We start from the raw sequence: 20,227 nt of genomic DNA on the forward strand, positions 1-20,227 counted from the left end.
TAGTGTTTTAGCGAGATTATATGGCCGTACCTGAAAGTCGGAGGGGTGTGGCCACAGGTGTTGTGACCGCCAGTGTCTCTGAGGGGAGCCACGTTTCTCGACGAGGTGAAGCGAAGGCAGCCGTTGGGGCCGGGCTGAGATTCCCCCCCCCCCCCCCCCCCTCTTCCACAATGGAAGCATCCCACGTTCAGGCGCGGCCGGTTGGAGGAGGCAAGAGAGTCCCCCGCAGCTGCCTCTTTGACAGGTGCACAAGGAACGACGCAAGCTCCGCTCATGTCTACGGTAAGAGCCGACTTATTACCACCATTTTCTCACCTAAACCTGCCGGTTGACATGTGGTAGGGAAACACCACATGTAAATAAGGAAACACCGGCTGTGTTTGTGTTGCTAAAGGCGGCCGCAATACACCGCTTCCCACCTACATCTTTCTTCTTTGACGTCTCCATTATTAATTGAAGAAATTGCAAAAGATTCAGCAACACAGATGTCCAGAATACTGGGTAATTATGCGATTAAAGCAGACCGCTTATAGTTGGGATCGGGGCTGGAACAAGGAACGACGCAAGCTTTGCTCATGTCTACGGTAAGAGCCGACTTATTACCACCATTTTCTCACCAAAATCTGCCGGTTGACATGTGGTAGGGAACCATGTTCGCTTGACTTGTTCCATAGTAAAGCTTCACGTCATCTTTCGGGAATCTAAACAAGGAAACACCGCCTGTGTTTGTGTTGCTAAAGGCGGCCGCAATACACCGCTTCCCACCTACATCTTTCTTCTTTGACGTCTCCATTTTTAATTGAAGAAATTGCAAAAGATTCAGCATCACAGTTGTCCAGAATACTGTGGAATTATGCGATTAAAGCAGACCACTTATAGTTGGGATCGGGGCTGGAACAAGGAACGACGCAAGCTTCGCTCATGTCTACGGTAAGAGCCGACTTACTACCACAATTTTCTCACCGAAACCTGCAGGTTGACATGTGGTAGGGAACCATGTTCGCTTGACCTGTTCCATAGTAAAGCTTCACCTTCGGGAATGTAAACAAGGAAACACCGGCTGTGTTTGTGTTGCTAAAGGCGGCCGCAATACACCGCTTCCCACCTACATCTTTCTTCTTTGACGTCTCCATTATTCATTGAAGAAATTGCAAAAGATTCAGCAACACAGACGTCCAGAATACTGGGTAATTATGCGATTAAAGCAGACCACTTATAGTTGGGATCGGGGCTGGAACAAGGAACGACGCAAGCTTCGCTCATGTCTACGGTAAGAGCCGACTTACTACCACAATTTTCTCACCGAAACCTGCAGGTTGACATGTGGTAGGGAACAATGTTCGCTTGACCTGTTCCATAGTAAAGCTTCACCGTCATCTTTCGGGAATGTAAACAAGGAAACACCGGCTGTGTTTGTGTTGCTAAAGGCGGCCGCAATACACAGCTTCCCACCTACATCTTTCTTCTTTGACGTCTCCATTTTTAATTGAAGAAATTGCAAAAGATTCAGCAACACAGATGTCCAGAATACTGTGTAATTATGCGATTAAAGTAGACCACTTATAGTTGGGATCGGGGCTGGAACAAAATGTCCGCTACAATCCGTGACGTCACTCGCACGCGTCATCATACTTCGCACAAAATTTAAAATTGCAATTTAGTAAACTAAAAAGGCCGTATTGTCATGTGTTGCAATGTTAATATTTCATCATTGATATATAAACTATCAGACTGCATGGTCGCTAGTTTTAATTAGGCCTTTAAAGTGAGAGGACAATGCGATATATATTTACAAAAGTATTTGGCCACCCATCCAAATGATGAGAATCAGGCCCCAGGTGTATAAAATCAAGCACTTAGGCATGGAGACTGTTTCTACAAATATTTGTGAACGAATGGGCCGCTTTCAGTGATTTCCAGCGAGGAACAGTCATAGGTTGCCACCTGTGCAACAAATCCAGTTGGGAAATTTCTTCGCTCATAAATATTCCTAAGTCAACTTTATTATAAGAAAAGTGAAGATTTTGGGAACAACAGCAACTCAGCCACCAAGTGGTAGGCCAGGTAAACTGACAGAGAGGGTCAGCATAGTCCAAAGACTTTCTGCACAGTAAGTTGCTAAAGAGCTCCAAACTTCATGTGACCTCCCAATTAGCCCACGTACAGTACGCAGAGAGCTTCATGGAATGGGTTTCCATGGCCGGGCAGCTGCATCTAAGCCATACATCACCAAGTCCAATGCACAGCTTGGGATGCAGTGGTGTAAAGGACATCGACACCGGACTCTAGAGCAGTGGAGACGCCTTCTCTGGACTGGTGAATTACACTTTTCCATCTGGCGATCTGATGGACCAGTCTGGGTTTGGAGGTTGCCAGGAGAACGCTACATTTCGGACTGCATTGTGAAATTTGGTGGAGGAGGAGTTATGGTGTTTTTCAGGAGTAATTTCCAGTGAAAGGATCTTTGAATGTGCCAGGATACCAAAACATTTTGGACAATTCCATACTCCTTGTTGGAACAGTTTGGAGCGGGCCCCTTCTTCTTCCAACATGACTGTGCACCAGTGCACAAAGCAAGGTCCATAAATACATGGATGACAGAGCCTGGTGTGAATGAACTTGACTGGCCTGCACAGAGTCCTGACCTGAACCCGATAGAACATCTTTGGAATGAATTTGACATACACACATATATATATATACATATATATATATATGTATGTATGTATGTATGTATAAGTGATTTTCATTAAAATCTTGCCATACAATTGGATTTTGTGCTGTTTTCCTTTTATGGATTTTAATTTTTCCAGATTAACACAAAAATCGATTATGTTCATCCAAAATGCAAAAATGTGTTGTTATCTGTGTGATGACAAATTGAACCGGAAGCAGTATTTTAGCTTTTCCCTTGCGTTTAGCGTGTTTTTACCCTAACGCTAACATCTTTGTTCAGCAGGAGTCATATTGTCGTTTTAAAAAAGTGTCATGAAATAGTTGTCCAACTTTTGTTTCTGAAATGAAAATAGAAAAAATGGTCCGATATTAGTTTTTTGATGTGCATTTAAGAATTGGAAATAGAATGAACGGAGGGTACACGGACCTAAAAAACTGCTTCCGGTTCAATTTGTCATCACACGGATAACTACAAATGTTTGCAATTTGGATCAAAATGAACCATTTTTGTGTTAATCTGGAAAAATAAGAATCCATAAAAGGAAAACAGCACAACATCCAATTTTATGGCAATATATTAATTAAAATCACCTATACATACACACACACACACACACATATATATACATATGTACACATATGTGTACATACATACACACACATATATATGTATATACATACATATATTTATACACATATATGTATATATATATATATACATATACATACATAAATACATATATGCATATACATACACATACATATGTATATACATATATATACATATATACACATATATACATATATATACATATATATATATCTGTATACATATATACATGCGGATAAAAAGGTATGTAATGCTTAAAGGGAAAAGAAAAAGCAATATCTATGCAAAACAGAAGTGAAACTGAATTGGCTACAAAGTAAACAGAAACAGAATGCTGTATGACAGCAAAAACTTACGGCGTCCACAAAGTACATCTGTACTGTATATGACATGACAATCAACAATGTCCACACAAAGCAGGATAGCAAAAACGTAAATAGCCTGGCTTGCTAACACAAAGCAGGTGCGGGAAATTTTGTTTAAAGGAAGACCTGAAACTGCTCCAGGAAAACACCAACAAAACAGGTTTGTGCAGCCCTTTGAGACACTGGTGATTTAGGGCTATATAAATAAACATTGATTGATTGATTGATTGAAGTAAAAAGGTGTGTAAAGCTTAAACCAAAAATGATCAAAATGGAAAGGAAAAGACAATCACTGTATAAAAAGAAAGTAAAACTCAACTGGCTACAAAGTAGACAGAATCAGAATGCTGGAAAACAGCAAAAACTTACGGCATCCACAAAGTGGACTTTCATTCCTTCAGGAAATCTGGTTTATTCTCATAAATTTCTCCTGACTATACTATTTATTTGTTTCAAAAAGAAACACTACACTTTGTGGTTTGCAGTGCAATTTATTTCAAGTGCGGCTTACATGAAAATTCATATTACAAAAAAAAAAAAGCGTGCACACGCGCTCCGTCCCAGACACGCCACGTCAGTGTGCAGGAAGGCTCGGGTGTCTGCATACCAGGCCGTCCATGGCGTTTCTTCCTCTTCTCCGTCTTGCATCAAATCACTCGGAAAAAGTCAGCTTGTCCCGTCCGGACGTGTGGAAGACATCAGTCCTTTAAATACTTTTAGACCAGTTGATCTGCCGTCACTTTTCTGCTCCGCCCACCAACTCCTGCGTGGAGAGGTTATTCGGTGACCACAGATGAGGCGCTGCCTGTTCAAATCATGGACTGGACTCTCACACTATTAACTAGATCCACTATGGACTGGGAGGAGATCTCGCCCCAAGTGGAGGAGTTCAAGCACCTCGGAGTTGGGTAGACTGGCCTGGGAACGCCTTGGGATCCCCTGGGAGGAGCTGGACCAAGTGGCTGGAGAGAGGGAACCTGGGCTTGTCTGCTTAGGCTGCTGCCCCCGTGACCCGGAAGAAAATGGATGGATGGATGGCACTATGGATTGGACTCTCGCATCGGTCGCCCAGGGTGAGGGTCCCCACATCTGCGGTCCTCTCCGAGGTTTCTCATTGTCATCCCATCGGTTTGAGTTTTTCCTTGCCGTGATGTGGGATCTGAGCCGTTGTGGCTGGTGCAGCCCTTTGAGACGATCGTGATTTAGGGCTATGTGAGTAAACTTTGATTGATTGACTGAGTGTGCGCCACAAGAGGGACTCGGGCTTCAGACAGACTTTAGAAGCACCAACGAGGAGCGAGAAGTTAAATTCCTAGAAAGCGAGCCACCTTTTTCCTTATATTTTATATAGCGCTTTTCTCTAGTGACTCAAAGCGCTTTACATAGTGACACCCAATATCTAAGTTACATTTAAACCAGTGTGGGTGGCACTGGGAGCAGGTGGGTCAAGTGTCTTGCCCAAGGACACAACGGCAGTGACTAGGATGGCGGAAGCGGGAATCGAACCTGCAACCCTCAAGTTGCTGCCATGGCCGCTCTACCAACCGAGCTATACCGCCCCACAAAATTAGGAACGCCATCCAATGCCGGCCAACACGAACAATAAGAGTAACAACGCTTATTAATATTATTTGCAGTTTGTTAATTTAGCATAGTTAGCATTATTGTCATCGTGTGTCAGTTGACGCAGGTTTAAGAGGTGGTTTCCTGTGCTCTTATTTTGGCGATCGGGTCTGGGGCGTCATTTCCTGTTTGTCGTCTTTCCCGCGTAATGTCGGCTGAGAGTGTAAACAACAGCGTGTGCGTTCCTGACTAAATGTTAGTGTTATTGATGTTGCCTTCGCCAAGTGTTTGTTTGCAATTCGTTCTTTTAATGGCGACATACTTCCTGTTACGCTGTAGTCATCCTATTCCACCACTAGAGGGCGACATAGACCATGTTTAAAGGCCTTCTGAAACCCACTATTACCCTCATTGAAACACAATCTCTCGAAATAATCGCTGCATAAAACACTGTACTTTGTGTGTGTGGTCCAATCCAACCGTGTTCGCTTGACCGCTCTGTTCCATAGTAAAGCTTCACCTTTGGGAATGTAAACAAGGAAACACCGGCTGTGTTTGTGTTGCTAAAGGCGGCCGCTTCCCACCGCTTCCCACCTGCGGCTTTCTTCTTTGACGTCTCCATTATTCAATGAACAAATTGCAAAAGATTCAGCAACACAGATGTCCAGAATACTGTGGAATTATGAGATGAAAAGAGACGACTTATAGCTGGGAACGGTGCTGGAACAAAATGTCCTCTACAATGCGTGACCTCACACGCACGTGTCATCATACCGCGACATTTTAGCATGATAATTCCGCGGGAAATTTAAAATTGCAATTTGGCATGTGTTGCAATGTTAATATTTCATCATTGATATATAAGCTATCAGGCTAGTAGTGGGTTTCATTCGGCCTTTAAAGAGTGCCTGAAATCCGCTTTGCGCCTGACTCTCTGACCCCAATAATATATGTTTCTGGATCATCATTAGTCCCAAAGTATGCGATCGGCATTCCACATCCAGAGTCAGCAACTCTGTCACACTGTGGCAGGAAGTGTCTTCAACATCCGGGTTACTTTTTGAGGTGACCTACAGGTGCAGTCTTTCAGCCACGGTGGACTTGTTGCATAATAAGACGCGTGTCGGTTGGACGGAAATGACGAATATAACGACAGGGTGTCAGGAAAGTCTGGACGCACAAAGAATGTTGAAATTTGGCAATCATAAAAAGTAATAATTATCATGAATTTTTTCCATTTTTCCCCCGCTTATTCGAGGTGGGGTCGCGGAGGCTGCAGCCTAAGCATAGAAGCCCAGACTTCCCTGGGATCACTTATTTGAAAAATATAACATCATTTTCTTTTTTTTATTTATTTAATTTTATTTCAATTATCGGTAACACTTTAGGCTTCACGGTGGCAGAGGGGTTAGTGCGTCTGCCTCACAATACGAAGGTCCTGCAGTCCTGGGTTCAAATCCAGGCTCGGGATCTTTCTGTGTGGAGTTTGCATGTTCTCCCCGTGAATGCGTGGGTTCCCTCCGGGTACTCCGGCTTCCTCCCACTTCCAAAGACATGCACCTGGGGATAGGTTGATTGACAACACTAAATTGGCCCTAGTGTGTGAATGTGAGTGTGAATGTTGTCTGTCTATCTGTGTTGGCCCTGCGATGAGGTGGCGACTTGTCCAGGGTGTACCCCGCCTTCCGCCCGATTGTAGCTGAGATAGGCGCCAGCGCCCCCCGCGACCCCGAAAGGGAATAAGCGGTAGAAAATAGATGGATGGATGGGTAACACTTTAGTATTGGGGACCGCATATTCACCATTAATTGGTTAGGTTAAAGTGCTAATGAATGTCACACACACATTAGGTGTGGCAAAATTATTCCCTGCATTTGATCCATCACTCTTGATGTCATGTCTGTGGGATTATATTTGGTTTTATGGATACTCAGTTCCTGTTTTTGCACTTCCTGTTTTTTTTGTTACCATAACAACTCATAAGTTTTCACCTGTCATGTCCGGCACCTGTTTTCACTGATTATGTCACTGCTATTTAAGCTGTCTGTTTCTGTTCTTCATCTTGGCAACCTTCCATCACTTGTTATGTACCTTGTAATCCATGCCAATGATCCAGGTCCCGTTCTCGTTCTGTTCCAAAGTAAGTTTTCTCGTTATTCATGCCACGGTGCAAGTTTTTGTTTGATGTTTAATAGTTTTGCCTTGGTGCGAATTTTGTTTACACAGCCAAGTTTTTGTACCGCGCCTTTTGTTTGCAGTTTGTTAGTGTAAGAAATAAATATGTACTTACATTCACGCCTTGCTCGCGCCAACTTTCCTTTGCCTCGGAAAAACAAACAACGCCCAGGTCCAAGTCGTGACACTTGATCACCCACGAGGAGGTGAGGGGAGCAGTGAGGAGCAGCGGTGGCCGCGCTTGGGAATCATTTTTGGGGATTTAACCCCCAATTCCAAGCCTTGATGCTGAGTGCCAAGCAGGGAGGTAATGGCTCCCATTTTTATAGTCTTTGGGGTTTGAACTCACAACCTACCGCCCTCAGGGCGGACACTCTAACCACTAGACCACTGAGTTGCTTATTAACATGCAAATTAGTAACATACTGGCTCTTAATTAGTTATTATTAAGTACTTATTGATGCCTTATTCTATTACATAAGCAATAAGAGTCTTCCCTCAATACCCTCAGAATTATTACTTATTAGGAACCCTTGAATGTTCCCCTCGTGTCCAAATAACTCTAAATTAAGTCTTTGTTACTTTAATAAGAAACTAATTAATGGTGAATATGATCCACATACTAAGTAAGGTGTTAGCCAATTATCATATGGATTTTGTATTTTTTTCACATGTGATGTATTTATTATTTTATAAATAGTTATTCAATTTATTCACGGATTAATTATGAATTAATTAATTAAACATTGTATAATGTATATTAGGAGTGCTCTGAAAATCCATCCACATTCGAATCGTGTTTGGTATTTATAATTTTTTTTAAATCAATAAAAAAAAAAAAAAATTTAAAAAGAGGATTTTTTTTTCGAAATAAGCAATTTTTTAAATACATTTTAAATAAGAAACTAATTAATGGTGAATATGTTCCCCATACTAAGGTGTTAGCCAATTATCATATGGATTTTTTTTTTTTTTTCACATGCGTTGTGTTTGTTGTTATGTTATAAATAGTTATTCAATTTATTCACGGATTAATTATGAATTCATTAATTAAACATTGTATGATGTATATTAGGAGAGCTCAGAAAATCCATCCACATTCGAATCGTGTTTGTTATTTATACATTTTTTTAAATCAATTTAAAAAAAAGAGGATTTTTTTTTCTAAATAAGTAATTTTTAAAATACATTTTAAATAAGAAACTAATTAATGGAGAATATGTTCCCCATACTAAGGTGTTAGCCAATTATCATATGGATTTTGTTTTTTTTTCACAAGTGATATATTTGTTATTATTTTATAAATAGTTATTCAATTTATACACGGATTAATTATGAATTTATTAATTAAACATCGTATCATGTATATTAGAAATGCTAGAAAATCCACCCACTTACGAATTGCGTTTGTTATTTATAATTTTTTTAAATCAATAAAAAAATAAACATTAAAAAAAAAAAAGAATATTTTTTTCTCTTTTTTTTTCCAAAAAGCAATTTTTAAAATACATTTTTAATAACAAACTAATTAATGGTGAATATGTTCCACATACTAAGGTGTTAGCCAATTATCATATGGATTTTGTATTTTTTTTTCACATGTGATATATTTGTTATTATTTTATAAATAGTTATTCAATTTATACACAGATTAATTATGAATTTATTCATTAAACATTGCATAATGTAAACTAGGAGTACTCGGAAAATCCATCTCCATCCGAATCGCGTTTGTTATCTATAAGTTTTTTCAGATCAATAAAAAATGAATAATAATAATAAAATTTTAAAAAATGACTTTAAAAAAAAATAATTTAAATAAGCAATTTTAAAATACATCTGTAGGCCATCTGTATGCAACCTAAAACAGCTTTTCTAACTTGTAACCTGTTTCAAAAAACATTTTCATTGTAATTGTTATGCCAGATAATGGATTTGAGTCCAGAATGGAATGGTCAGTTGGTCACCAAATGTATGTCCAGACTTTAGGGACAGCCTCTTTTAAAGCTGCATTATTTCCAAAGGCCAGCAGGTGGCAGCATTGTGTTGCTTTTCATTTAAAAACCAGACCCTGATTGTTCTGGAAGATGAGTACAGCATCCAGCAGGGCGTCACATGTCAGTGACTTTTTCTGTTTAAAAATGTGTTATTATTGTTGTGTGTGTGTGTGTGTGTGTGTGTGCATGGTTTGTGATGTCATATTGACCACGCCCACACTCACAGCCCGACCTCGCTGTTGCTGTCGCCAACCGTGACGTCATCTCCCTGCTCCTTGTCGTTGTGGACGCCGTTGGAGCGGACGGGCGTCTTTGTGGCGCCGTTGTCCTCGCCGACGCTGCGGAGTGGAGCCAAGGACAATCAATTATGTCACCAATTAGGTGTTGATTAATCACAGCGATGATGGAACCAATGAGGTATTGATTAATCATGTCAATGATGCAACCAGGTAATGATGAATCATGTCAATGATGTAACCAAGTAATGATGAATCATGTTAATGATGTAACCTAGTAATTATGAATCATTTTAATGATGTAACCAAGTAATGATGAATCCTGTTAATGATGTAACCTAGTCATGATGAATCATGTTAATGATGTAACCTAGTAATGATTAATCATGTTAATGATGTAACCTAGTAATTATGAATCATGTTAATGATGCAACCAGTTAATGATGATACATGTTAATGATGTAACCTAGTAATGATGAATCATGTTAATGATGCAACCAGTTAATGATGTAACCTAGTAATTATGAATAATTTTAATGATGTAACCCAGTCATGATGAATCATGTTAATGATGTAACCAAGTAAGTATTGATTAATCACGTTAATGTTGGAACTAATTAATGCTTAATCATGTTGATGATGTAACCAAATGATTAATAATTATACACGTTAATGATGTAACCAAATAATAAATCACGTTAATGATGTAACCAAATAATTAATCATGAATCACGTTAATGATTTAACCAAGTAATTAATAATAATCACATTAATGATCTGACCAAACTCAGTCATGATTAATCATGTTAATGATGTAACCAAGTAATTAATAATAATCACAATAATGATGTGACCAAACTCAGTCATGATTAATCACGATAATGATGTAACCAAGTAAGTAATGAATAATCATATTAATGATTAAACCAGGTATTGATTAATCACATTAATGATGTAATCAAGTAAGTGATGATTAATCATGTTAATGATGTAACCAAGTAAGTAATGATTAATCACGTTAATGATGTAAGTTTTTATTAATCATGTAATGATGTAACAAGATAATGAATAATAATTACATTAATAATGGAACCAAATAATTAATATTAATCACGTTAATAATGTAACAAAAATAATTAATAACAATAATCACGTTAATAATGTAACAAAATCATTAATAATCACGTTATTGATGTAACCAAATACGTTTATCATTAATCAAATTAATGACGTAACCAAATAATAATTATAATCACATTAATGATGTAACCAAGTAATTAATAATAATAACGTTAATAATTAATAATAAACACATTAATAATGTAACCAAATAATTAATAATAATCACTTTAATGATGTTACCAAGTAAGTAATGAATAATCACATTAATGACGTAACCAAGTAATTAATCTAGCTAATGATGAAACCAAATAATTGATAATCGCGTTAATGATGTAACCAAATAATTAATAATAATCGCGTTAATGATGTAACCAAATAATTAATAATAATCACGTTAATAATGTTACCAAACAACTAATCATTAATCAGGTTAATGCCATCCATCCATTTCTACAGCTTATTCCCTTTGGGGTCACGGGGGGCGCTGGTGCCTATCTCAGCTACAATCGGGTGGAATGCGGCGTACACCCTGGACAAGTCGCCACCTCATCGCAGATCAGGTTAATGATGTAACCAAATAATTAATCAGGTTACTGATGTAACATTAACGTGATTATTAATAATTATTGGGTTACATCAGTGACCTGATTAATTATTTGGATCAGGTTACTGATGTAACCCAATAATTATTAATAATCACATTAATGATGTTACCAAATAATAATAATCACGTTAATGATGTAACCAAATAATTAATAATAATCACGTTAAAGATGTAACCCAGTAAGTAATAAATAATCACGTAAATGATGTAACCATGTTAATGATGTAACCAAATAATTAATAATAATCTTGTTAATGATGGGACCAAATAATTAATAATAATCATGTTAATAATGTAACCAAGTAAGTAATAAATAAATCACGTAAATGATGTAACCATGTTAATGATGTAACCAAATAATTAATAATAATCTTGTTAATGATGGGACCAAATAATTAATAATAATCATGTTAATGATGTTACCAAGTAAGTAATAATAATCACGTTAATGATGTAACCAAATCATTAATAATAATCACGTTAATGATGTAACTAAGTAAGTAGTAAATAAATCCCGTAAATGATGTAACCATGTTAATGATGTAACCAAATAATTAATAATAATCACGTTAAAGATGTAACCCAGTAAGTAATAAATAATCACGGAAATGATGTAACCATGTTAATGATGTAACCAAATAATTAATAATAATCATGTTAATGATGTAACCAAATAATTAATAATAATCATGTTAATGATGTAACCGAATAATAAATAATAATGTTGTTAATGCTGTTACCAAACAATTAACGATAATCACGCTAATGATGTAACCAAATAATTAATATTAATGACGTTAATAATGTAACCAAACAATTAATAATAATCACGCTAATGATGTAACCAAATAATTAATATTAATGACGTTAATAATGTAACCAAACAATTAATAATAATCACGCTAATGATGTCACCATATAATTAATATTAATTACATTAATAATGTAAGCAAACAATTAATAATAATCAGGTTAATGATGTAAACAAGTAATTATTAATAATCAGGTCAGTAATGTAAGCAAGTAATCATGTTAATGATTGACAGGCTGTGGTGGTGCACCTGAGGTCACAGCCGTTCCCGAGCGGCGAGTCCATGAAGTCTTTGTCAGACCCGGAGCACGCGGACCTCCTCTCCTGCCAGGACACCACGCGGGTCTCCTTGTCGGAGCTCCTCCTCCTGGCCACCAGGGGTCCCGGCCCCGACCCCCGCCTCTCGGAGTCCGGCCGGGTGTTGGATGGTGTGGTGGACCCGTCCGGATCCTTGCCCGAGTCGCTGCTGGTGCGCCGCCCGCTCAAGCTGTCACATGACCACACGTGACTCACTTGACCGTCGTCACGCTCGTCTGCCCGGAGAGAAAAGACTTCGAGTTCAGTGTCCAATCAGCCGAGAGCTGGGTGATGCAATACTTGAACGGAACAGAAGCGGAGCGATCGATCACGCGGCTTTTGGAACGGAAACATCAATCAATCAATGAAAGCACCAGCAGGACCTCACTGATGCATTCTGGGAACTCACGCCACCCGTGTACTATTGGTACTGCTGAGAAGTACTATTACTGACATGTTATACTACTAATACTGCTGTGGTGGTATTAGTCCTGCTGTGAAGTACTATTACTGACATTTTATACTACCAATACTGCTGTGGTGGTATTAGTACTGCTGTGAAGTACTATTACTGACATTTTATACAACTAATACTGCTGTGGTGGTATCAGTACTGCTGGGAAGTACTATTACTGACATTTTAGACTACTAATACTACTGTGGTGGTATTAGTACTGCTGGGAAGTACTATTACTGACATGTTATACTATTAATACTGCTGTGGTGGTATCAGTACTGCTGTGAAGTACTATTACTGACATTTTATACTGCTGCGGTGGTATCAGTACTGCTGTGAAGTACTATTACTGACATTTTATACTACTAATACTGCTGTGGTGGTATCAGTACTGCTGTGAAGTACTATTACTGACATTTCATACTACTAATACTGCTGTGGTGGTACTAGTACTATTGTGGTGGTACTAGTACTATTGTGATGGTACTAGTACTATTGTGGTGGTACTAGTACTATTGTGATGGTACTAGTACTATTGTGGTGGTACTAGTACTATTGTGATGGTACTAGTACTATTGTGGTGGTACTAGTACTATTGTGGTGGTACTAGTACTATTGTGGTGGTACTAGTACTATTGTGGTGGTACTAGTACTATTGTGATGGTACTAGTACTAGTGTGGTGGTACTAGTACTATTGTGGTGGTACTAGTACTAGTGTGGTGGTACTAGTTCTATTGTGATGATACTAGTATTTCACGTGATATTTACCACAAGCGCTCCCTCCTGCTTTGTTGCGGCGGCGTCTGAGGATGACTTCCAGCTCGCTGTCCTTCTTCCCCGTTGGCGAGGGCGCCGCCTCCTGTGAGCCTCGACTTGGACTCCTCTTCACCGTCTCCTGAGGGTCAAACATGGTTGCTGGTTGGATTCCTACAACAACTGGGGGGGGGTTGGTGTTTTACCAGGATGCCTTTCAGCTCCTCCATGGCGCTCTCCTGAACTTTGTCCTCGCTGGCTGCAGGTTGCTGGGGAGAAAGTTGTGATGGTAACAAAGTACTTTTCCAATATTAAAGTACTTTATTGTACATATACACATATATATATACATGTAAAAATATCTAAGTACATGGCTCATCAGTGTACTCACTTTGACTGCAACTCTCTGTGGCGCCATCAGGGTGGAGTTTGGAAGCCATGGAGGCGGAGTTTGTAGGCCATGGAAGCAGAGTTTGTAGGATATGGAGGCGGAGTTTGCAGGATATGGAGGCGGAGTTTGTAGGCCATGATGGCGGAGTTTTTAGGATATGGAGGCGGAGTTTGTAGGCCATGGATGCGGAGTTTGTAGAATATAAAGGCGGGGTTTGTAAGATATGAAGGCGGAGTTTGTAGGAAATGGAAGTGGTGTTTGTAGACCATGGAGACAGAGTTTGTAGGGTATGAAGGCGGAGTTTGTAAGATATTAAGGCGGAGTTTGTAGGCCAGGTAGGGGGAGTTTTTAGGATTTGGAGGCGGAGTTTGTAGGCCATGGAGGCAGAGTTTGCAGGACAGGGGGGCAGGGTTTGCAGGTCATGGAGGCGGAGTTTGTAGAATATAAAGGCGGAGTTTGTAAGATATGAAGGTGGAGTTTGTAGGACATGGAAGTGGCGTTTGTAGGCCATGGAGGCAGAGTTTGTAGGATATGGAGGCGGAGTTTGTAAGATATTAAGGCGGAGTTTGAAGGCCATGGTGGCAGAGTTTGCAGGATATGGAGGCGGAGAATGTATGATATGGAGGCGGAGTTTGTAGGCCATGAAGGTGGAGTTTGTAAGATATGGAGGCGGAGTTTGCAGGACAGGGAGACAGGGTTTGCAGGTCATGGAGGCGGAGTTTGTAGAATATGAAGGCGGAGTTTGTAAGATATGAAGGTGGAGTTTGTAGGACATGAAAGTGGCGTTTGTAGGCCATGGAGGCAGAGTTTGTATGAAATGGAGGCGGAGTTTTCAGAACAGGGAGGCAGTGTTCGTAGGGCATGGAGTGTGTAGGACATGAAGGTGGAGTTTGCAGGATATGGCGTTTGAAGGCCATGGAGGTGGAGTTTTCAGGACAAGGAGGCAGAGTGTGTGTGTGATATGGAGGCAGAGTTTTGTAGACCATGGAGGCGGAGTTTGCAGAACAGGGAGGCAGTGTTCGTAGGGCATGGAGTGTGTAGGACATGAAGGTGGAGTTTGCAGGATATGAGAGCGGAGTTTGTAGGATATGAAGGTGGCGTTTGAAGGCCATGGAGGTGGAGTTTTCAGGACAAGGAGGCAGAGTGTTTGTGTGATATGGGGGCGGAGTTTTGTAGGCCATGGAGGCATAGTTTGCAGGACAGGGAGGCAGAGTTTGTATGCCGTGGAGGCGGAATTTGTAGGATATGGAGGCAGAGTTTGCAGGACAGGGAGGCGTAGTTTGTAGGACATGAAGGTGGAGTTTGTAGGATATTAAGGCGGAGTTTGTAGGTCATGAAGGTGGAGTTTGTAGGACATGGAGGTGGAGTTTTTAGGGTGTTGAGGTGGAGTTTGTAGGCCGTGGAGGCGGAATTTGTAGGACATGGATGCAGAGTTTGTAGGACATGGAGGCGGAGTTTGTATGACATGGAGGCAGAGTTTGTAGGCCGTGGAGGCGGAATTTGTAGGATATGGATGCAGAGTTTGTAGGACGTGGAGGCGGAGTTTGTAGGCCGTGGAGGCGGAATTTGTGGGAACAAAATGAGGTCAGAGATGAGAGGCTTGTGGTAACGCTGGACAGGAAGTAGATGGGCGTGGCTCACCTTGCTTTCCTGAGTCTTGACGGGCCGCAGGACCACGCCGTGCTTGATGCGCTCCATCATCTCGTTGACGGCCTTCACCTTCACCTCCTCGGCGCCCTCCGACGCTGGCGACAGCACAAATGAACACCGCGCCACACGTCCACGGTCACCATGGCGAGGACAGAAAAAGGGGGCGTTACCTGGCGGCTGCTCCGCCTTCAAAGATGCTTTGGAACCTTTGGACGTCTTCCTCATGATGGCGATGAGAGAACTGAGGACATGAACACCTGTTTGATTACCTTCTGGCGGCCGCTAGGGGGCGCCAACTTTCAACTTAAACACAACATGAGAGCCTGGAGAGTGAAGGGGGATGGAATATGGACCATGATGATGATGATGATGAAGGCGAGGATGAGGATGATGATTAAAATTATGATGAATGATGATTATAATGATGATGATGATGATTATAATGATGGTGATTATGATGATGATATAGTGATGATGATGATTATAATGATGATAATTTTAATGATGATTATGATGATGATTACAATGAAGATAATGATTATAATGATGATGATTATATTGATGATTATAATTATGATGATGATTATAAATATGATTATGATGATGATTATGATGATATTGATGATAATGATTATAATTATGATGATGATGAGTACAAATGTGAATATTAGAACTATGATGATTATGAAGATATTGATGATAATGATTGCGATGATGATTGTGATGATATTGATGTTAATGATTATAATTATGATGATGATTATAAACATGATGATTACAATTATGATGATGATTATGATGATATTGATGATAATGATTATAATTATGATGATGATGATTATAAATATGATGATTAGAATTATGATGAATGTGATGATAATCATCATCCTCACAATGATTATGATGATCATCATGTTTATAATGATGATTATGATTATAATGATGATGATGATGGTTATAACAATGATTATAATGACGATGATTATGATTACATTGATGATGATGATGGTTATAATGATGATTATCATGATGATGATGATGGTTATTATGATGATGATTACAATGATGATGATTATGATATTGATGATGATGGTTATAATGACGATGATTATAATGACGATTATGATTATGACAATAATGATGATGATGATGGTTATAATGACGATGATTATGATAATATTGATGATGATGATGATGGTTATAATGATATAGGTTATAATGACAATGATTATGATAATAATAATGATGATGATGATGGTCATAATGATGATGATCATAATGACGATGATTATGATTATATTGATGATGATGATGGTTATAATAATGATGGTTATAATGACGATGATCATGATAATATTGATGATGATGATGGTTGTAATGATGTAGGTTATAATGACGATGATCATGATAATATTGATGATGATGATGGTTGTAATGATGTAGGTTATAATGACGATGATTATGATTATAATAATGATGATGATGATGGTCATAATGATGATGATCATAACGATGATGATGATGGTTATAATGATGATGATCATAATGATGATGATTATGATTATATTGATGATGATGATGTTATAATGATGATGATTATGATTATATTGATGATGATGATGGTTATTATGATGATGATTATAATGACGATGATTATGATTATAATAATGATGATGATGGTCATAATGATGATGATCATAACGATGATGATGATGGTTATAATGATGATCATCATAATGACGATGATTATGATTATATTGATGATGATGATGATGATGTTATAATGATGATGATTATGATTATATTGATGATGATGATGGTTATTATGATGATGATTATAATGATGATGATTATGATTATATTGATGATGATGATGGTTATAATGATGATGATGATGGTGATGATTGGGTTGGCTGCTCCTCACCTGAGAGGGTTGCATCTCGACGGGGGCGGTGGAGGAGGGGGAGGTGGCGGGGGAGGAGGGGGCGGCGGCTGGGGGAGTGGCGCGGGGGGCGGGGCCACGCCAGGTGCCGGGCTAGGAGGGGGAGGAGGTGGCGTCGGTGGCGTGTCGGTCGTCACGGCGACATTTTGCAGCTGGTGGACTGTGAAGAGAGAGGACATGTCAAAATATGACAACATGACAACATCATAATATTACGACATTATTACATTAATAAAGAAGAGCATTTCAATAATTGGCCACCATGGTGACCTCACTGTCATAGTCTTTACTCACCTCTACTCAGCCTTGCATTCATGTCTTCATATGGGGGAGGGGGGGTATTATTTTTAAGTCTGTTCAGCACTTTGTGTTGCATTGAAAAGCACTTCATAAATCAAGTTTGATTGATTATGACCTAAATCATAACAGCATAAATTATAACGTTAAATCTCACAATCACGTTTTTATTTCCTCATTCCGCCATTCTCCTGAAATCAATTTTTCATGGCCTGCGCTTGAATTATTCAGACGCTGCACGCGATGTCAGAGTGAGAGCTCGCAGCCATTTTGCCGTCTGGTCATGTGACCCACTTAGCGGACGTCAACACAAGCTTCTCGTCCACCTGAGTGGACAAATAAAAGCCTCAAATTCTCCCGTGGGCACGGAGACGCACACTGGAAAATAGAACACAAACTTTCTCCAAGGATAAAATAAGAATTGTGTTGACTTTGTGTAGAACAGGGGTGTCAAACTCAAATACAGAGTGGGCCAAAATTTGAAACTGAACAAATGAACCTTTTAATAGGGACCCAAACAAGTTTTGCATTGAATATTGAACCAGCAAGGCTTGTATAACTTTATAGTGACATGCGAAATTGATTTTCAAATATTGTAGCATCCCGGAAGAGTTAGTGCAGCAAAGGCCTCTGGGTATTTGTTCTGTTGTGTTTATGTTGAGTTACGGTGCGGATCTTCTCCCTAAATGTGGTTGTCATTCTTGTTTGGTGTGGGTTCACAGTGTGGCGCATATTTGTAACAGTGTTAAAGTTGTTTATACGGCCACCCTCAGTGTGACCTGTATGGCGGTTGACCAAGTATGCCTTGCATTCACTTGTTTGTGTGTAAAGTCTGCATATAGTTTGTGACTGGGCCGTATCGAGAAAAAGCGGACGGGACGACAGGTTGTAGAGGACGTTGAATGCAGTGCCTTTAAGGCACGTCCCCAATGATGTTGTTTGGGTGGAAATCGAGAGAAATTCGGGAGAACGGTTGCCCCGGGTGATTTTCGGCAAGGGCACTGAAATTCAAGAGTTTCCCGGGAAAATCAGGAGGGTTGGTAAGTATGAGTATTAGCGGTGAATGCGGTGTTATAACACCGGCGGGCCAGCTCTAATGTTAATTTGATATTGCCTCAAGGGCCAAATTAAATTACACGGTGGGCCAAATTTGGCCCGCGGGCCAGAGTTTGACACCTATGGTGTAGAACATAGAATGAATACCGTATTTCCTTGAATTACTGCCGGGTCAAACTCGTTTCACAAAATAATTAGCCCCTGCTTAGTATTAAATCCCATGAAATCTTCTTCCTGGATGTGGCTTCTAAACAACTCTGCCAACTCCAAAGGTATGCGCCGCTTCCTCTCGTCGTTTTCTGCTGCATATTTCACTACGTCCATCTTGTAATCTGCACTACATGATTTCCTTTTCGGTGCCATTTTTGTTCAGCCCTTCTCATTTTTTATAAGTTACCGCCAACGAGGAAACTATCCAATTTAATAGCTACGGCAGTAGCATATATCATGTAGCAGTTAGCATCCCATGACCCACAATGCCCTTCTGCCATGACCCTCCCCCGCCGAATTCTTATTGGTTGACGTGTGTGTGACGAATTGCTGGCATTTCCTTCGTCTCTTCCGCGAATGAGATAAATAATATTATTTGATTGTGACAGTCGCTTGCTGTAGTCGTGCGGGTTCCACGGACCATCAAGGAAGGACATTTCTTTCGAGCAGGTTTGACTCTCTTTATTTTTCAATACAGCTTGTCTTCAGATCCGGTCGCTTTTCAGCTCCTTCTCTGCTGCTCGCTCCTCGGTTGCTTTTCAGCCGCCCTTGTCGTCGTCGTCTTGCTCTGTTTTGTTTTCGCTCCTCGTGCACTGCTGCGGGCTCTCCACCTCCTTCTTCCCTTTTATATATGCGGGCGGTATAGCTCGGTTGGTTGAGCGGCCGTGCCAGCAACTTGAGTGTTGCAGGTTCGATTCCCGCTTCTGCCATCCTAGTCACTGCCGTTGTGTCCTTGGGCAAGACACTATATCCACCTGCTCCCAGTGCCACCCACACTGGTTTAAATGTAAAAATTAGATATTGAGTTTCACTATGTAAAGTGCTTTGAGTCATTAGAGAAAAAGCGCTGTATAAATATAATTCACTTCACTTCACTATATAAACTCGTCACGTCACGAGTGACACTTCCCCCGTTATGAAGGAGGTTAATTTCAATTACTTGAAATCGCATAAAGGGAAGAAGATTTAAGAGCTATTCAGTAGGATTTAAGGTCCAAGCTATTGAATATGCTA

General features: G+C 39.9%; 1 protein-coding gene across 5 annotated transcripts in view; it reads right to left on the reverse strand.

The window, feature by feature from the left end:
- Window positions 1-6,755: 6,755 nt before the first annotated feature.
- shtn3 (shootin 3) overlaps window positions 6,756-20,227 on the reverse strand; it is a 37,603-nt gene continuing 24,131 nt past the window's right edge. For all 5 annotated transcript variants that reach the window (XM_061891726.1, XM_061891725.1, XM_061891729.1 and 2 more), the window contains 8 exons: window positions 17,633-17,810; window positions 15,879-15,949; window positions 15,700-15,803; window positions 14,059-14,073; window positions 13,874-13,936; window positions 13,683-13,809; window positions 12,410-12,692; window positions 6,756-9,724 (listed from right to left, as the gene is read on the reverse strand). In XM_061891726.1, the coding sequence (XP_061747710.1) occupies window positions 9,607-9,724; window positions 12,410-12,692; window positions 13,683-13,809; window positions 13,874-13,936; window positions 14,059-14,073; window positions 15,700-15,803; window positions 15,879-15,949; window positions 17,633-17,810 (959 nt within the window). In that variant the 3' untranslated portion in view covers window positions 6,756-9,606. The remainder of the gene's footprint in view (window positions 9,725-12,409; window positions 12,693-13,682; window positions 13,810-13,873; window positions 13,937-14,058; window positions 14,074-15,699; window positions 15,804-15,878; window positions 15,950-17,632; window positions 17,811-20,227) is intronic.

This window comes from Nerophis ophidion, linkage group LG29 (assembly GCF_033978795.1).
Source record: "Nerophis ophidion isolate RoL-2023_Sa linkage group LG29, RoL_Noph_v1.0, whole genome shotgun sequence".
NCBI classification, from domain to species: Eukaryota; Metazoa; Chordata; class Actinopteri; order Syngnathiformes; family Syngnathidae; genus Nerophis; species Nerophis ophidion.